This window comes from Nerophis lumbriciformis, linkage group LG25, assembly GCF_033978685.3.
Source record: "Nerophis lumbriciformis linkage group LG25, RoL_Nlum_v2.1, whole genome shotgun sequence".
Lineage (NCBI taxonomy): Eukaryota > Metazoa > Chordata > Actinopteri > Syngnathiformes > Syngnathidae > Nerophis > Nerophis lumbriciformis.
In genome coordinates, this window is record NC_084572.2 from 24,128,646 (window position 1) to 24,149,987 (window position 21,342).

A 21,342-nucleotide genomic window follows, 5' to 3' on the forward strand; every position below is an offset into this window, starting at 1 on the left:
AATCAACCTATCCCCAGGTGCATGTCTTTGGAAGTGGGAGGAAGCCGGGGTTCCCAGAGGGAACCCACGCAGTCACGGGGGAGAACATGCAAACTAAAACTGCACTAACATTTTGAGTAGAAAAGGTTTTGCTGACTAAAAGCGATAAAAAAAAAATCATAACTAATGCAAAAAATATTGCCAAAAAACTAATTTGATCAAATATTCCTAAATATTGCACAAGTATTTAATCACTAAGGTCATGGTAAAATATTAACATTAATATTGTGATTAATAATTAATATGTTTTTAATATTAATATTGTCATTACATTTTAATAATAATGTTAATATTTACCTTGACCTTAGTCATGGTAATCAATGCTATTAATTATTAGTATTGTCATTAAATATCAATAATATTTGTATTGTTTTCCATGACTTTAGTCAAATTGTTGCAAAATGCAAACTGCACAAATATTTTGTTATATAAATATACATATACATGTGTTTGAATATAAATGTATATTAATTAATTGATAGTATTATTATTATTATTATTAATTAATAATGAAGGGAATAAGCGGTAGAAAATTGATGGATATATATATATATATATATATATATATATATATATATATATATATATATATATATATATATATATATAATCATATTTTATATTGATATTTATATATTTGTATATTATGTATATGTTTAATGTAATATAAACACATATAATAATATAAAATATAATAGTAATAGTAATACATTATTATGGTGTCCATGTAGGGGCAGCACGGTGGAAGAGGGGTTAGTGCATCTGCCTCACAATACGAAGGTCCTGAGTAGTCTTGGGTTCAATCCTGGGCTCGGGATCTTTCTGTGTGGAGTTTGCATGTTCTCCCCGTGACTGCGTGGGTTCCCTCCGGGTACTCCGGCTTCCTCCCACTTCCAAAGACATGCACCTGGGGATAGGTTGATTGGCAACACTAAATTGGCCCTAGTGTGTGAATGTGAGTGTGAATGTTGTCTGTCTATCTGTGTTGGCCCTGTGATGAGGTGGCGACTTGTCCAGGGTGTACCCCGCCTTCCGCCCGATTGTAGCTGAGATAGGCTCCAGCGCCCCCCGCGACCCCAAAAGGGAATAAGCGGTAGAAAATGGATGGATGGATATTATTATTATTAATTAATAATGAAGGGAATAAGCGGTAGAAAAATGGATGGATGGATATATATATATATATATATATTAATATATAATCATATTTTATATTGATATTTATATATTTGTATATTATGTATATGTTTAATGTAATATAAACACATATAATAATATAAAATATAATAGTAATAGTAATACATTATTATGGTGTCCATGTAGAGGCAGCACGGTGGGAGAGGGGTTAGTGCATCTGCCTCACAATACGAAGGTCCTGAGTAGTCTTGGGTTCAATCCCGGGCTCGGGATCTTTCTGTGTGGAGTTTGCATGTTCTCCCCGTGACTGCGTGGGTTCCCTCCAGGTACTCCGGCTTCCTCCCACTTCCAAAGACATGCACCTGGGGATAGGTTGATTGGCAACACTAAATTGGCCCTAGTGTGTGAATGTGAGTGTGAATGTTGTCTCTCTATCTGTGTTGGCCCTGCGATGAGGTGGCGACTTGTCCAGGGTGTACCCCGCCTTCCGCCCGATTGTAGCTGAGATAGGCTCCAGCGCCCCCCGCGACCCCAAAGGGAATAAGCGGTAGAAAATGGATGGATGGATGGATTATAATATTTAATAATATAATATGAAATGTAATATTGAATATAATAAAATGACAATAACATGACATAAAAAATGATATTAATACATTATTATGAAATCCATGTATTATATTTATCATTATAATATATGATATCTTTTTTTGTATTATATTTTTAGATTTTAGATTTTTTTTTAAACAATTAATCTCCAGCAGAGAAAATCCCGTCTCTAGCAGCCACCTGTTTAATGCAGCCAGTGGTCACTTATGTCTCTCCTAAATAGCGCCCGCATGCGTATAGTGGCCACTTTTAGGCAAGTTATACACAAGTTTAATTGTATATATGATATTTTTAATCATGTGATAAACATGCAAATAAAAGCCTTACCCCCTAATTAATGCCTTACCCCGATAAATACCTGTCACCCTCTGCAGTTGAGTAACTTTATAATACTAAAGATCCTTTGTCTGTACAATCTTATGATTAAATGTTTGTTTTACGGGACTATCAACAGTAAGCATGCACACATGTTTAGCAATTCCTCCAAGAGACAAATTATTGAGAACAATTAAAAGGTGTTTTGTTTTTTAATTGCGTACTCTTTCATCCGGTGGAAATGTACCATAGTGAAGATTTTGCTGTTTTACTTGGACATGGACAGAATCCCTCTAATGCTGTGTCCGCTCAATCTGCCTGGTCTTGCATGCATGGCTGCCGCATGTAATCGCCTGCAGCAAATAGGCCATGCACAAGGACATTTTTTTTCTCACTCTTCTATACTATCCGCTATAGTGACTCTTGGTATTGGATGCCCTCCTTTTAAGAAGGCAAGGAATTGCAACTTAAAATGGCAAGGGGAAAAAATGATAACATAATGTTGATGCACGTGTTGCATAAGAAGGGGGACATGGGCAGTGATGCTGGAATAATTAGATATAGTATGCCTCACTCCATCCTAGTGGACCTTGACCCACCAGTAGACACATGTATACAGTACATAATAGCATCTCCTCTGTAGATATATAATATATGAATGCTGGTAAGGTCATGAAGTTCAAGTTACATATATGGGGAATAAATAGTTATATAATTATATATTTTTACATGTCTGTGTTCTTTAATTGTAAGTATGTTTATTTCAGTGTTTCCTTTTTAGTTCGATAAAACAATGTTTTTTTAAATGAACAGACGTGTTTCAATTTTGCACGATTAATAGAAAATCCGCAGTTTCGGCTAAGGCACATTGAAGCTGGTAGTTACGAGTAACTTTGAATGTAACACAAGTGGGCGGAGTCATCACAGTCCAATCAGGTGTCGCGGCAATAGACACGTAGAAAACTCTGATAAACAAACATGGCTGCCTCGTGTGAATAAACAGCCGTGCTTCGACGTTCAATATTTTGGGACAGAACCTGACAATGGTGGGCATTTTATGATCATTTTTATTAACACTCACGTTGTTATTGTTACTTCAGAGTGTTAGGAGCACGTATAAAGCAGTTGAGGTGGTAGACAGTTGTCGCTAGCTGCCCTACATAGTGTTAAAAGTTTGATTTCAAACTGTAAATTAAGGCAGCTGAATTGTGATTTGTTTTGTGTTAATTTCAGGTTGTCGGTACGGATCCCTGCCATCTTGGAGACATTCTCCGTGTGAGAGGGCTGCTGGAGCTCAAGTGTCTCCTGGACAGCACAGATGGTGAACTGCACACAATGCAAAATGTTATGAAAATGTTAGCTAAGGTTATGAAGCAGAGCTGCACGATTTTGACAACGAAACCATTTTTTTTCACTCCAGAATTGCATTTGCGGTTTTTATATTGTATACTTAAAAATGCATACAAACTGCGAAAATAACGAGTTGAGGAAGACATGTTACTTTTAGACTGTCAATCAACATACACTATATTGCCAAAAGTATTTGGCCACCCGTCCAAATAATCAGAATCAGGTGTCCTAATCACGTGGCCCGGCCACAGGTGTATAAAATCAAGCACTTAGGCATGGAGACTGTTTCTACAAACATTTGTGAAAGAATTGAGCCGCTCTCAGGAGCTCAGTGATTTCCAGCGTGGAACTGTCATAAGATGCCACCTGTGCAACAAATCCAGTCGTAAAATTTCCTCGCTCCTAAATGTTCCAACGTCAACTGTCGGCTTTATTATAAGAAAATGGAAGAGTTTGGGAACAACAGCAACTCAGCCACGACGTGGTAGTCAATCAATCAATCAATGTTTATTTATATAGCCCTAAATCACAAGTGTCTCAAAGGGCTGCACAAGCCACAACGACATCCTCGGTTCAGAGCCCTGTCACGCCAAATTTCTTCCCCCTACAAAAACCTTCCTCCCCCATTTACTTCCGGGGTCATTTCCTCTTACGTCATTTCCTCTTACTTCATTGACAGCGATCAATAACACTTCGGCTGTGACACAGGACAACAGCACACACAATATTGTAGTGAAATGGTTTCAACAATAATGTTGATTTAAAGTACCGGTACAGACATTTAACAGTATTATATATTAATTAATATTAGCGAAATGGTTTCAACAATAATGTTAATTTAAAGTACAGACATTTAACAGTATTATATATTAATTGATATTTTTTGCACGTTACCACGAAGACAGAAGTTCCCAGCAGCGGCCCTAACACTCCGCCTGAAATTTTCCATAACACTCCGCCTGGAATTTTTTCGAAGCCTGCTGGTGTTTGACATAAGTCCCCTGGGAAAGATAAAGACAAATGTCATTCAGTGACACCACCATTTTCAGGAGATTTGGATTCTATCGATCGCTGTCAATGACGTAAGAGGAAATGACGTAAGAGGAAATGACCCCGGAAGTAAATGGGGGGGTAATGTTTTTGTAGGGGGAAAGAAATTTGGCGTGACAGCCCACGTAAGGGCAAGGAAAAACTCACAACCCAGTGGGATGTCAATATGAATGACTATGAGAAACCTTGGAGAGGACCGCAGATGTGGGTGACCCGCCCCCTTTAGGGGAGACCGGATGCAATGGACGTCGAGTGGGTCTAGCATAATATTGTGAAAGTCCAGTCCATAGTGGATATAACATAATAGTGAGAGTCCAGTCCATAGTGGGGCCAGCAGGAGACCATCCCGAGCGGAGACGGGTCAGCAGCGCAGAGATGTCCCCAACCGATGCACAGGCGAGCGGTCCACCCCTGGTCCCGATTCTGGACAGCCAGCACTTCATCCATGGCCACCGGACCTGTGCCCCCCCCTTCCACAAGGGAGAGGGGGTCAGAAAAGAAAGAGTATACAAATGAGATTTAAGATGGGACTTAAATGCTTCTACTGAGGTAGCATCTCTAACTGTTACCGGGAGGGCATTCCAGAGTACTGGAGCCTGAATAGAAAACGCTCTATAGCCCGCAGACTTTTTTTGGACTTTGGGACGGTAGGCCATGTAAACTGAGAGAGAGGGGTCAGCGGATGCTGAAGTGCAAAGAGGTCGCCGACTCTCTGCACAGTCAGTTGCTACCGAGCTCCAAACTTCATGTGACCTTCCAATTAGCCCACGTACAGTACGCAGAGAGCTTCATGGAATGGGTTTCCATGGCCGAGCAGCTGCATATAAGGCATACGTCACCAAGTCCAATGCAAAGAATCAGATGCAATGGTGTAAAGGATGTCTACACTGGACTCTAGAGCAGTAGAGGCACGTTCTCTGGAGTGATGAATCACGCTTTTCCATCTGGTAATCTGATGGACCAGTCTGGTTTTGGAGGTTGCCAGGAAAACGGTACATTTCGGGCTGCATTGTGCCGAGTGTGAAATTTGATGGAGGAGGAGTAATGGTGAGGGGTTGTTTTTCAGGAGTTGGGCTTGGCCCCTTAGTTCCAGTGAAAGGAACTTTGAATGCTCCAGGATTCCAAAACATTTTGGACAATTCCATGCTCCCAACCTTGTGGGAACAGTTTGGAGCAAGCCCCTTCCTCTTCCAACATGACTGTGCACCAGTGCCAAAGCAAGGTCCATAAAGACATGGATGACAGAGTCTGGTGTGGATGAACTTGACTGGCCTGCACAGAGTCCTGACCTGAACCCAATAGAACACCTTTGGGATGAATTAAAACAGAGACTTAGAGCCAGGCCTTCTCGACCAACATCAGTGTGTGACCTCACCGATGCACTTTTGGAATAATTGTCGAAAATTCCTATAAACACACTCCGCAACCTTGTGGACAGCCTTCCCAGAAGAGTTGAAGCTGTAATAGCTGCAAAAGGTGGACCGACATCATATTGAACCCTATGGGTTAGGAATGGGATGGCACTTCAAGTTCATATGTGAGTCAAGGCAGGTGGCCAAATACTTTTGGCAATATAGTGTATTCTTGTCTCAAGGTGCCACACATTAGAACAATGTGTGTACAGCTCTGATAATGGGTACATTCGCACCCACCTGCACAAATGTACTTCAAAATGAAACAATCAAAATAAATATGACTTTTTTTTGTTTACTAGAGCATGCATATATAATATGCATTAGTTTGACCATTTAAAATCCACTATAATAAAAAGGAGATGCTTGGAAATAGCATAAAAATGCCCCAAAAACTTGGAAAAACGCGATTCATAGCGTTACTTTTTGGTGTAACCATCATGAGCGTTCTGTTCACGTATGTTTCTTTTATATTTTGATAAATCATCATATTTATGTATTACTAAATTTAAATAGGTATTGATCAATCTTTAAGCTGTGTGTATTTGATTTCAGTTTGCTTTAGACATCTTATTTAGAATTGTAGTTGAAACTTTTACAACCTTGTGTTGCGCTCATGATGGCGTAACCAAACTAGATTTCATTTAATGATCTTATTTTGAATATTTATTCCCTTTTTTACATTTAGTATATTTAAATATTCATTTATAAACATTGAATACATTTCAAATATCAATAAAATGCAATTGCCTTCATCTTATAGGGTAACGTACAACACTTAGAACTTTTAGCATATCAGTATGTGGAATTAAATTATGGAATGGATTAAATAAAGAAGTAAAAAATTGTACTGATATGATCCAGTTTAAGAGGTTGTTCAAAATAATAGTGCTTATAGAGTACGTACAAAGAAGAAGAATTATGAGAAATACTTCCAACCTTATTGAAAATAAGATATTCTTCATCTCAGTATGTTAATAATGACTGAATTAATTAATTAATTACATATTACAAAACTGTTGTATACTAATTCATAGATGTTATTTTATTATATAAAAAGGTCAGTAAATGATTCTATATATTTGTAAACGCTTTGAAGTGGGAAAGGGGTAGGATTAAATAAGCTTTGCTTCTTCCTACTCCTTTTCGGGCATGATGTAAAATGAAATGATATGAAATTGTGTGATGTATTATGATGTAAGTGTGTTCATGTTCGAAATAAACTAAAGAAAGAAAGAAATGTTTAGTTACACCAAGTCATGAGTGTAACACTAAGCTTCATCACTTTGACTTGTAATATCTCTAATTCTGGTGGTGTTTTATGCTTTTTTCTTTTTGGAACATGTACTAAACATATAATACAATAAAGTCCCATACAAAATTATCCATCCATCCATCCATTTTCTACCGCTTATTCCCTTTGGGGTCGCGGGGGCCGCTGGAGCCTATCTCAGCTATGTAATTTATGTAAGTTATATTTTCTCCTCTTAATTTTTGTTACTCAGCGGAACTTCTCACTGGCGAGTTGCGAGTAGATAGGCGAAGTCCCTGCTTCCTGTGGGTGTAAGCCAGCGGTCTTGCTGTTGCCCACAGAGACAAAGATTGTAAATGACTAAAAAGAGGGCTCACTCCGTTCAGCTAATTCTACTGTTAAATAAACACGCTCAGGTGCTGAGAGCGATGCATAGAGTGAGACAGAAAACAAACACACACGGAAATACCAATTTATTGATGCCGGCAAAGTGTTTTGACGTAATTTTAATTTACTGTTCGATTAAGTGACTAATCAACTATCGAGGCCTCGTCACCATTAACATTTTTCCAAGTGCAAGTATAGTGTTTATTATTAGCATACTGACTGCCCTCCCTGCAGCACACACAAGAGTTGCTATTTTTTCTAAATGCTTTTGATTGGCCAGGACGCAAAGTACTCGAGGCTCAACAATTCTGATTGGCAAACATGTCTGTCACTCAAATGCCGGTGACGGCGGAGAAAAAATAACTCCGCCTCTTGGGGTTAGTTTATCGCACTAATTAAAAACTCGATGTTGATGAATTATACAGCCCTATTATGAACTCCATGTGTATATTATTTTATGTATAAAGGCCTGACTGACACATAATGTTTTTATCACTGCCCTGTTCTTCATCCAACTGTGATGAATACCTGATGTTACACTGTATAATTATTTAATGTTTACTTATTATATGTTTACTTTCAGTGGTGCTCATACAAAAAAACATCTCCAGAACATTTGAGAACCTGCGCTCAAATGTGAACTCGGAATCCTGCGTTTTGAGAGTCCGGGACAGCCCAGTTATTATCTGGCCATACAAAAGTGTTCATGTGACACCAAAAGATATATCTCCAGATACACTATGTGAAGAGCTGCATCAGTGGATACAGTACGTCTCCTACTTCTTACAGGAAATATTTGCCTCAAAGCTGATTTATTCTCATGCTTTTATCTTTTTACTTTTTTTCAGGACAGATGAACAGGACGTTTCTGGCAAGAAATCAAAGAAGAAGAGCAAAAAGAGCTCAGGAGCTGTATGTAAACATTTTGTATACAGTAGTACCTCAACTTATGTGCTTGATTGGTTCTGTGACGGGACTCTTAATTCAAAACACTTGTATCTCAAATCAACGTTGTCCATCGAAATTAATTGAAATCAACTTAATTGGTGATTGGCCTCTCTAAAATAGACATAGACAAACTTTAATGATCCACAAGGGAAATTGTTCCACACAGTAGCTCAGTTACAAATGATGGAAAAGATGGAAAGGACAATGCAGGTATAAAATAAACTAAAAGCAATATAAAATATAACATATATACGTAATATTTACATAATATATGTACAGTATAGGATATACACTGATATATTATATTATGTTTATATCATATATACAATATATAACAATTACCATGTACAATATTACAGTATATAAAGAGCATACTTTGAACATGTAACATGCCTTTTAAAATTAAAATCTAACTTTTAGATTAAAAAATGTGTTATGAAAAACAATACAATAGACCACTGGTCTCCAAAAGGGGTCTGCAATCCCCAGGGGGTCCACAGAGGTACTGCAATTCTTCCAAAAAGTAAATGTCTTAAAATACACATTAACATTGAGTCAACACACTGCCATGTAGTTGAATGTGAGTAAATAATAGCGGGAATAAATAATTATATTCATGTTAGCATGTACGATGGCTAGCGATTAGTGCTCAAGTTATTAGCAAGCAATGAACGCCCTAGTTGTCAGCTTGCGATTGGCGCGCTAGTTGCCAGCTAGCCATTATCTCGCTAGTTGCCAGCTAGCTATTAGCGGTACAATACTGTTTTTATTTGAATATCTTTAGCATTGCACAATAACAAGGTACTTTTAGGACCAGTTTTGATGTAAAATACAATCCAAATTTTGTCCAAGACACCTAAGGGTTCCCTGCTGCTTCTCTCAAGAAGTTTGGTGCTCCTTGGCCTGGAAAATGTTGAAGACCCCTGCAATAGACCCAACAACTGTAGTAGTTTTGATGTAATAATAATGTACAGCATTTACATTCGAGAGTGGACAATCGCTCCTTCCAGCTGCTTTGCTGTCAAATACACCATCAGCAGCTTCTCCACATTTTCATAGATACATGTCTGCCATTTAGAAATGATTTTAACGTCCTTGCTTGTAACACAGATGTTTGCTTTTTTTTTTTTAAATCTGAAAACACTCTTAACTAGAGATGTCCGATAATATCGGACTGCCAATATTATCGGCCGATAAATGCTTTAAAATGTAATATCGGAAATTATCGGTATCGGCTCCAGCGCCCCCCGCGACCCCAAAGGGAATAAGCGGTAGAAAATGGATGGATGGATGGGTTTCACAAAGTAAAATTTATGACATTTTAAAACGCCGCTGTACGGAGTGGTACACGGACGTAGGGAGAAGTACAGAGCGCCAATAAACCTTAAAGGCACCGCCTTTGCGTGCCGGCCCAATGACATAATATCTACGGCTTTTGACACACACAAGTGAATGCCAGCATACTTGGTCAACAGCCATGCAGGTCACACTGAGGGTGGCCGTATAAACAACTTTAACACTGTTACAAATATGCGCCACACTGTGAACCCACGCCAAACCAGAATGACAAACACATTTCGGGAGAACATCCGCACCGTAACACAACATAAACACAACGGAACAAATACCCAGAACCCTTTGCAGCACTAACTCTTCCGCTACCCTCTACCCCCCCACGCCCCAACCCTCAACCCCGCCCACCTTAACCTCCTCATGCTCTCTCAGGGAGAGCATGTCCCAAATTCCAAGCTGCTGTTTTGAGGCATGTTAAAAAAAATAATGTACTTTGTGACTTCAATAATAAATATGGCAGTGCCATGTTGGCATTTTTTTCCATAACTTGAGTTGATTTATTTTGGAAAACCTTGTTACATTGTTTAATGTATCCAGCGGGGCATCACAACAAAACTAGTCATAATAATGTGTTAATTCCACGACTGTATATATCGGTATCGGTTGATATCGGAATCGGTAATTAAGAGTTGGACAACATCGGAATATCGGATATCGGCAAAAAAGCCATTATCGGACATCTCTACTCTTAATTAGGGGAAATCTTAAATTGAGGTACAACTGTATTTTACTTCTCTTTCCAGCTGTATTAGAAAAACATATTGTCTGCCCTTTGCCATTTAGAGACTCATCATTCTTAACCTGATGATGGACGTGACAAAACCAGGTCCCCACCCTGCACCAGTCCTCTGCAGAACCCTCCAAAAAGCCCACTTTCTGTCTACAACGCTTCCTTTAGACTGCGTCGTCTGCATCAGCCCCGCTGACTCCATCAAAGAGTGTGTACCACCCTTAAAATATGACTTTCCCTATTCAACGTTTCTAAAGCCACTACCTCGTTACACAGTGCCTGTGAGCGCCTGTTGGAGGCGCTAACGAATCAGCTGTGTGAGATGGAGCGAGAGATGCTGCGCCACATGAAGGGAACAACGCTGGCTGTCCCCGAGCCGTTCCACTTCCTCCTTCCAGAGGCCAAAGAACTGGTGACAGTGTTATATCCTGCAGGGGTGCCTGAGAGCCAGCTGGAGACCCAGCGGAAGGTACGTCAATCACAGAGATGCAGCGCCTCACCAGGTCCAGCAGATGGTGTTGTGGTTAAATTTTTTGAATTTTTTGAATTACTTTTCAAAATAAAACATAATAATTTACTTAGTTTGTGACTGACCAAAGGGGCACCTGCCGCCTTCCTGTTTGGCCTTGTTTATTTCTATAGCAGTGATCAGAATACTGTACAATAAAACTATCCTTAATTGCCACAAGTGAGCTTCAAGAATAACATTTTGTCAGACACACTACAATAAAGGCAACAGAACTCAAATTAACATTCACAAAAAACTGTGCCCCCTGCATTCTAACAAAACAATTTAGCAACTTATATTAATTTGTTGCCCTAAAATATTTAGATTTTGATGTAAAAGAAGTCTAATGAAAAATTACCTTTATTATCATATGTAGTTGCGGCATTGTTGTGTTGTTAATCTATTTCCTAAAAGTAAATTTACAATTTCAAATACGTTTTCCTGTTTTTTTAGACAGCAATATTGTAATATTTCAATCAGGGATGTAACGATAAGAAAATGTAATACCAGGATCATCGTGAAAAAAATGATCATGGTTATCATTATTATCGTAGCATTAGTGTTGAATATGCTTAAGAAGTACACTGGAATCTTTTGACCAAGTTATTTATAAAATAAAACTAAAACTGATAGGTACAGTGTTAAAAAAGCCACTACTTTGCATTTTTTGTGTTTCGTATGCTTCACTGAAAGTGTTTTAGTCTTCGTATTTTATCTGTTTAAATAGCTTAGCTTTTATTGTTTTAAAATTGGTTCGTACTATAGCACTTTAAGATTTATTTAAATGAAAAGTGAATAACAAATAAAAGGTATTATCATTATTTCTGGCGGGTGTTGTGGCGTCCCACTCTGTTCAGTGGTCCTTGAATGCAATGTAAAAAACCCTCCGTCTAGTCCTCTGAGTATAGAAGGATCACTCTTTTCTGAGAGAGCAGAGCTTGTAGGTTCAATGTGCCCAATCAAATAGCTTAGTTGCTCAGACAGTAATGTGTTAATATAAGTTTAGATTAGGGTATACCGTTTCTCAATGGGGAAATACGTTAATGTCTCTTGTTTTCATGTTAGAATTTAAGCTAAGAAGCTGGCGCTAGTTAGTCCATTAGTTTATCAAAGTGCAGTTATCAATCTATTGATTTCTATCATTTTAATTCAAAACAGTCAGGAATTTTACCATGGTTATCATCAATACTGTTTATTGTTACAACCCTAATACCAATATAATGCTTTTTAAATGGTGAGTAATTGGTATTATGAATACAGTTGAATACAGACTCTTGCATGTTTTCTTTTTCCTCTGCCTGAGTAGGAATTTCATCAACGCTTTGAGCTACCAGAGGACCGGCCCTATTTTAGAAGAGCCAACGCTTATCACTTCCCCAATGAGCCCTACAAGGACGGTTACCTCCGAAACCCTCACCTGGCTCTCACACATCCAAACCTGGACGACGGGAAGGTAAACCAGTTTTAACATGACGCCAGAAAAGCGCACAGAGAATCTCTAAATAGTAAAGAATCCTTTAAAAAAATCTCCTGAATGCAGGCAGTGATCCACTGATCCAGACTTCCTCCAAAATCGAATCACTTGTTCCTTATCCTATTTCTGACATTTCCTGAAAGTCATTCAAAATCCACCTCTGACTTTTTGAGTATGTTGCTAACTAACTCATTGACCTGGCGAATACATAACCTCCTGGCGGATGTAATAATGGCTGCTCTCTGGAATAGCGGCCCTTACTGCATGTTTTTTTTTTTTTCCTGTGTGTTACAGGTGTACTTGGTCCAAGGAGTCTACAGTTACCATCACTACATGCAGGACCGCATGGACGACAACGGCTGGGGCTGCGCTTATCGATCCCTCCAGACCATCTGCTCCTGGTTCCAGCAGCAAGGCTACGTAGAGCGACGCGTGCCAACTCATAGGGAAATCCAGCAGGTAAGGAAAATGTAAGAAATGTATGTTTGAATTTATTTATGTAGGTTGTTAATTTCCCCTCGGGGATTATTAAAGTATTTCTGATTCTGATTCTGATTACCTAAAAACTACCTCTCTCTGTGACTTAATTATTCTCTCCTTAAGTTCACCATGGGATTGCGTCAATTCAAGCAAATTCAACCAATCCTAAGCGAATTAGGCACGACCTTTGTGAAGTTCCCCCCCTTATCATTGCAAATCTTGAAATAACGCTGCCATATGTTTGCTCGATTGTACGTTGTGCTGGTTTGTGATGTAAAAATTTCCGTTTGTGCCGTTAGGATTGTTGTTATTCTAAAATACATTTTAACTATTATAGCCTTTGTTATTAACGTGTAGTTATTCATAACATGCCCCACCCCCCTTGTCAAAATCACCCCAAACTTGTCCCTTTTGTGTGTGCTACGTTTGTGCTGCAATTTTTTTTGGTCCAACTATTATAACTTTTATGTTATTAACGTGTTCTCATTCATAACCAGCAACATCACATACAACTATAACAGTTAGAATTTTTTTGTAGCACAAACAATTGGGACAATTCAAAAGTTTGGGGAGATTTTGACAAAGTGGGAGAGGGCTGGTCATGACTACAACATTAATAACATAAAAACTGTATTAGTTAGACACAAAAAAAATTGCAGCACAATTTTAGCTTTTATGTTTTTACTGTGTTATTATTCATAACAAGCCCCACCCACCTTGTCAAAATCTCCCCAAACTTGTCCCAAACATTTGTGCTGCAAATGTTTTTGGTCTAACTAGTAGAACTTCTATGTTATTAGTGAATTATATATATATTTATATATGGGCGTGGGGCTTGTTATGAATAATAAAACGTTAAAAACTTAAAAACTATATTGGTTAGACAAAAAAAATTGCAGCACAATTATAGCTTTTATGTCAGTGTTATTATTCATATCAAGCCACACCCACCTTGTCCAAATCTTCCCAAACTTGTCCGAAACGTTTGTGCAATGTTTGTGCTGCAAATGTTTTGGTCTAACTATTATAACTTTTATCATTTTTAACATGTGTTTAACATTTACAACAACATACAAACTGTAATTGCTAGACAAAACAAATTGTAACACAATTATTTATGTTTTTAATGTGTTATTATTCATAAAAAGCCCCACCCACCTTGTCAAAATCTCTCGTAACTGGTGCCAAACGTTTTTGCTGGTTTGTGCTGCAATTTTTTTTGTCTAACTATAATAGCATGTATGTTATTAACGGGTTATCGTTCATAACCAGCTTCATAACATAAAACTATAGTAGTTAGATTTTTTTTTGTAGCACAAACAAGTTTGGGGAGATTTAGAAAAGGTGGGGGCTGGTTATGAATAATAAAAAGGTAATAACATAAAAACTATAATAGACAAAAACATTTCAGCACAAACAAATGGGTTTGGGGTGATTTGGCCAAGGTGGGGGGGCTGGATGACGTCACTAGTCAGAAAATGTATTTTAGAATATCCAAAAAATCGTAACGGCACAAACTAATTTTTTCACAGCACAAACGAATGGCAGTGTTATTTTAATAATTGCAATGATAAGGGGGGCCAACTTCACACAGCTTTATGCGCGACCTCGCAAGCCCGCAATTTTCCTGCACATTTTGACTAATCAGCGTTATTTATGCCAATCAAATTTGTCTCTGAGTGGGACTCAAACAGCAGGGACAACAACGTGTACATCAACTCTTATAACTCAAACTGCACAATTGTCATCGTCCCGTGTAGCTCAGACCTACTTCCGTTTCCTGTCTACAGCGCTGAGCCTTCTGAATAATGTTGTATAAAACATTTACCCGGTACTTCCTAGTTTACATGTATTTATGAATTTATTTTACCTTTTTATCTGGGGTAAGGCAATTAAGAACATATTCTCATTTGCAATGCTGACCTAGCAACGAGGCAACATTTACATGTTAAAGATGTTGAGGTGTGATGATAATCTCTCGTCGTCGCTCATTTACCAACTAAAATTTGCGCTGTAGATCCCTCTCAACATTTCATAAATGCTCTTAACGTCCATCCATCCATCCATTTTCTACCGCTTGTCCCTTTTGGGGTCACGGGGGATGCTGGAGCTTATTGTGCGGGTGTAAATGTGTTGGAACAAAGTGAAGTGAATTGTATTTATATAGCGCTTTTCTCTTGTGACTCAAAGCGCTTTACATAGTGAAACCCAATATCTAAGTTATATAGACAACAAAACAACATAAATAAATGTTTAAGATGGACAAACACTTTTCAAGCGTAAAACATACAAAGAGAAGGCCTGCATTTTGTGAACAACGGAGTAGGCAGCGGACAATAAGGAAGCCGTTGTTGGTGGTTTTTTTCTATAATTTTAATAATTTTTAGTTACAATGAATTAAAACAGAAGCGTAAATTGACAATGAGCTCTGAATATGTGCTTTTACTGCCATCGATGGTCTGGGTTGGATAAAAAATAAAACATCAATTCAGTATTTGTTTCCCTATTTTTGTTGAAACCCTCTGCTTTTTGAGGTTGAGGTTACAAGCAACACTTAAAACATTGATGACAAATTCATAAAATCACAAGTTGACTTCATGTTATTGAAAAAGAATAAGCAACTTTTAAAAAGCTGCTGCAAATTCAGTCATTTCAGGTCGCATCAATCACTAAAAATGCATGGGATATCCTGCAGGGACTGAGTAATACACAACATAGGCAACCCTGTACTGTGACTGTTAATGGTTGCGTATAAAACATTGTTATGGTAATTTTATGGCATTTTGAAACTGTTGTTACAAAGAGCAGCAAATATGGAATACTGATAAAAATATAACCAATTGAGTGCCATTCTAGTGATTTTTTTTGTTTATATTTGCAACTATTTGGTGACTTGTCTCTGCAGGCTTTAGTGGATGTTGGAGACAAACAAGCCTCCTTTGTGGGCTCTCGCCAGTGGATTGGTTCCTTTGAAGTCCACGCTGTCCTCAACCAATTACTCGGGGTGACGTCCAAGATTATGTTTGTGAGGTAAGGTGTGTGTGATGGATTCATGGCGACAACACCTGGTGCAGAGCTGCTAACGCTACCCGAAATCGCCCTCGCCTACCAGCACCATCAAAAAGTTTCCAGAATTTTGATGCTTTTGTGTGTCTGTAGCTTTCTCTTTATTGAACAAAGCTGTTACTGTCAGCCTCAAGCACGCAAAAAAAACATCCGCCAGAAAAACCTCATGGATGTTCTTTTAATCGCCAATGCATGTTATGAGGCGCATGCACGTGTGACTACTGCAGCACAAAATGAAACCAATCATATTATATAAGATGTAAAAACAAGACATAATTTCTTATGACATAAACGAAAGCTCTGTTGTACCCGTCCAAAAACAAACACTGAAACCCCAAATGATAGCAGCTGTGCTGATCTGATCATATATTTATACTGTAGATTTATATGTTGCATGCTTGTGCTTTCAGTCAAGGGTCTGAGATGGCGACCAAAGGAAGAGAACTGGCCAACCACTTCCTCACTGAAGGGACCCCTGTGATGATTGGTAAGGTCTTTTTGATACAGCGATTGTTAGTGTATATAGGATCATGTTATTAATAAGTACATTTGCCTGTTTGTCTAACCCTCAGGGGACAAAGACTGACTTTTTTTTTTGTCCTTTCATGAATTTATTGGTGTATTTATGGCTGTATTTTTTTGTTGTTACTCCCATTATACAGGATTTGAATTGATGTTAGATTTAAAAATGTCAATGTCCAAATCTTTTCACAGGTGTTTGACACAGGGGCAGTTATTATTCGACATACTTTATCCCAAAGCAAAGCCGTTCTTTATTTTTCAAAAAGCACAAAAATATTTTGTATATATATTTTTTTCCTCTTTCGCTCATATATCTTAAAATACCAATTAAATTGAACTCTTTAAAGGCCTTTTGATTCAATTGTCAGTTTTCAATTAGTATAAATTTGCATAACATTAGTTATTTCACCAATTTAAACATGTGACATTATCTCATCAAAAGGGTAAAAAAAACAAAAACATTACAATTTTTGATAGTTTTGTTTAGAACTGAAGTTTGACAACTTTGAGGGGAAAAAAAGTATTTTTTTCTTTTTTACTTTTAAGCCATGTCTAGGTTTGAAGATAATTAAAATGTTTATGTTCCTAGAGGATTACCAGTATTGCATAATTGCCACATTTCAGCCTCTGCAGTGCATCCGGAAAGTATTCTTAGCGCTGCACTTTTTCCACATTTTCTTATGTTACACCCTTATTCCAAAATGGAATACATCTATTTTTGTCCTCAAAATTCTACACACAATATCCCATAATGACAATGTGAACTGTTTTTTATTTATTTTTGCATTTATTAAAAATAAAAAAATCCAATGTACATACGTTTTCACAGCCTTTGCTCAATACTTTGTTGCTCCATCAAGTTGGATGAGAAGCATTGGTTTTCATCCAGGATGTCTCTGTACATTGCTGCATTCATCTTAGTGTAGTAAGGAAGGTGACCAAGAACCCGATGGTCACTCTGTCACAGCTACAACATTCCTCTGTGGAGAGAGGAGAACCTTCCAGAAGGACAACCATATCTGCAGTAATCCATCTTACTGCTAATTATTTGCCACTTGCCAAGATTTAAAATTTAATTTCTCGACATTTCCCTCGTTTTAAGAACTATTTACTTATATTTTGTCATTAACTAATCCTAACTTTAGCATGAATAATTATATTTTTGATATTGTAGTTTAAAAATTGTAAAATTGAGAAAATCACCATTCAAATAAGATATTTTGTTTTTTCCCCACATACAAAATTGTGTTATAAGATCTTGCAACATCTTGATAATGCTTAATTTAAGAATTGCAAGTTGAATAATGCTTGTTTTAGAATAAAATACTTTTTAGCTTAAAAGTCCTTTTAATTTCTTGATATAAAAATCTTAATTTAAGATGTCTTATCAAGTTAAATTATCTGTGTATGCAGCTAGTTAATTTCACTAGTTTTTAGTGTTTATTTTCTTAAAATCTAGCTCTTTTTTGCAGTGCAATCAGGCCTGTATGGTAGAGTGGCCAGATGGAAGCAATTTCTTAGTAAAAAGTTTGCTAAAATGCACCTGAAAGACTCTCAGACCATGAGAAACAAAATTCTCTGGTCTGATGAGACAAAGATTGAAGTCTTTGGCGTGACTGCCAGGCATCATGTTTGGAGGAAACCAGGCACCGCTCATCACCAGGCCAATACCATACCTACAGTGAAGCATGGTGGTGGCAGCATCATGCTGTGGAGATGATTCTCAGCAGCAGGAACTGGGAGACTAGTCAGGATAGAGGGAAAGATAAATGCAGCAATGTACAGAGACATCCTGAATGAAAACCAACATTTCTCATCCAACCTGATGGAACTTGAAAGGTGCTGCAAAGAGGAATGGGCGAAACTGCCCAAAGATAGGTGTGCCAAGATTGTGGCATCGTATTCAAAAATACTTGAGGCTCTAATTGCTGCCTATGGTGCATCAACAAAGTATTGAGCAAAGGCTGTGAATACTTATGTACACACGATTTTTAAATTTGAATAAATTTGCAAATTTAAAAAAAACACCTTTTCTCATTGTCATTATGGGGTATTGTATGTAGAATTTTGAGGACAAACATTTATTTATTCCAATTTGAAGAAAGGCTGTAACGTAAGAAAATGTGGGAAAAAGTGAAGGGTGCACTGTATATGTAATACAAACCAACACAGGTAATTTACATATAAAATTGTTATTTTTTTAATGTTTTTTTCAGGAGGGGGTGTCTTAGCCCACACAATCCTGGGTGTTGCTTGGAGTGAGACCACCGGAATGATTCGCTTTCTCATCCTAGACCCTCATTACACAGGAGCAGAGGACTTGCAGGTCATCACAGACAAGGTATGGATTGTATAATTCCCACTGCTCTACATGTCATTGGAGACATTGTTGACCAATCAACTGTGTCTTAACTTTTCATGTAGGGCTGGTGTGGCTGGAAAGGACCTGAGTTTTGGGATCAAGGCGCATATTATAACATGTGTCTTCCTCAGAGGCCAAAGGTCATATAAGTAGGGATGCTTTGGTAGTTTTTGGTACCGGATCCTAATTGGGTCGGTCCAGGAGGATCATTATGACTCTGAACCAATGATACGGCTGTGGGTACTTTTTTGTTTTTTCCAGCTGACAGTCGTAATTATGACATGCTGTCACATTCAGTGTACGATCTGATCAGTTTGGAATAGTCACAAATAAGGAGGCAACGCCACACAAAAGTCTGTAACAACAATATTTCTTCCTCAAAAGTCCCTTAAAATCACGCACGCTAAAAGTTTACTCACGGCCACCGCTGCCGCACTTCATCAACTGTTTTCATAGGGATCCAGTAATCCACAGGCCAATATTAATGCACTGATAAAAGTGAAAAAATGATAAAGTTACTGTCACACCAGCGTGCCGCGTTTGCAGGACTATCAAAACACACCTTGCTGAAATGCACACCCACCTATCATGCTAATAGATTTTATTGATTTTTATATCAGATATGATATATCATGTAAAAGATCTGTGCTCTGCACATGTATACCATACATAAATATCATATCTAGCTGAGTGTAATTGTAAAAAGCAGGACTTCTCTGCTATAATATATTACATGATGTTGGTGGTGTACAACCTCTCCTGCTGATAAAAAATTGGTAATAAAAAGTTTTTTTTTTTACATTATTTACGCCGATAATTACATATCGTATTGTATTCTATCTATTCTATTCTAGTATCGATAACAAATATCGATATTGGTATCAGTATTGATAATAATAATGGATTAGATTTATATAGCGCTTTTCTAGACACTCAAAGCGCTTCACGGAGCAGTGAGAACCCATCATTCTTTCACACCTGGTGGTGGTAAGCTACTTTCATAGCCACAGCTGCCCTGGGGTAGACTGACTGAAGCGTGGCTGTCAGTTTGCGCCCACGGCCCCTCCGACCACCGCCTATCATTCATCATTCATTCACCAGTGTGAGCACTGGGGCAAGAGTCAAGTGTCCTGCCAAAGGACACAACGGCAGTGATTTGGGTGGCAAGAGGCGGAGAGCGAACCTGCAACCCTCAGGTTTCTGGCACGGCTGCTCTACCCATGTCCTGCCGCCTCTATTGATAAAATTGTAACGATATACATCTCCACATATGAGTGTTTTGTTCACATGTTTTAAGAGTGAGCAGAACCAATAGGCAGTATAGAAATCAGGAGGCACCACAATGGTAATAAAAAAAAAATCCCCTTCAGTATGAATACATTAAAAATAGTTGATGGTTAAATGTCATGCAAGGTCCAATTAATATTACTATTAAAATCATAATATCAAAAAAGTCCTTCTCTGCGCCATCTTCTCTTCTTCTTGTCCTCTTCCAGCTCGTCGATACCTGCATGCTCTCTTTATTGATGGGATGTGACTCCAATTGTGTACATGTCAAACTAAACTCTCCAGATGAGGAGGGGAAAAACAGTAAACAAGGACAGGAAAAATGTGTGATGTATTTACATCTGACTCGCTGGCTTATTACACATTGTTAGTAATACTGAACACGGCATTCCCACAAGCCATATTAATCTGCAATACATTTTTACATCCGCTCACCAACATTTCCCTGTAATGACAATAAAGTTGTATATTATGCATACCAGAACAATGGTATATGGTTTAATGCTATTGGATTTATTTTTTAAACATATGTACAGTAATCCCTTGTTTATGACTGTTAAAAGAAAGAAAACAACCTGAAGGTGTCTTTATTTTTAAGTTATCATGCCATGATTTTACCATTCCGGCCCACTTGGGAATATATTTTCCTCCATGCGGCCCCTGAGCTAAAATTACTTTTAGACCCTAGGTCCAAGCCAGTGTTTTTCAACCACTGTGCTGCGGCACACTAGTGTACCGTGAGATACAGTCTGGTGTGCTGTGGGAGATGTCATTTCACCTAATTGGGTTAAAAATATTTTTTTGCAAACCAGTAATTATAATCCGCAAATAATGTGCCGTTGCTGTCTGTACTGTCTAGAGCACGGCAGAGTAACCGCGTCATACTCTTCCATATCAGTAGGTGGCAGCAGGTAGCTAATTGCTTTGTGGATGTCGGGAACATGGTTTGTCGTAGTCACAATATGCAGACGACAGCAGGAAGCAGTGTGCAGGTAAAAAGGTATTGAACGCTTAAACCAAAAATAAACAAAAGCCGAGTTCCGCTAAGAAAAGGCATTGAA

General features: G+C 38.1%; 1 protein-coding gene across 1 annotated transcript; it reads left to right on the forward strand.

The window, feature by feature from the left end:
• Positions 1-3,058: 3,058 nt before the first annotated feature.
• On the forward strand, positions 3,059-20,846 carry ufsp2 (ufm1-specific peptidase 2). Its single transcript, XM_061983986.1, has 12 exons — positions 3,059-3,146; positions 3,334-3,421; positions 8,135-8,318; positions 8,400-8,463; positions 10,636-10,790; positions 10,859-11,051; positions 12,397-12,543; positions 12,859-13,023; positions 15,950-16,074; positions 16,521-16,597; positions 18,849-18,973; positions 19,057-20,846. The coding sequence occupies exons 1-12, from the start codon at positions 3,144-3,146 to the stop codon at positions 19,141-19,143; spliced, it is 1,413 nt and encodes a 470-aa protein (XP_061839970.1). The 5' UTR covers positions 3,059-3,143; the 3' UTR covers positions 19,144-20,846.
• The last annotated feature ends 496 nt before the right edge of the window (positions 20,847-21,342 follow it).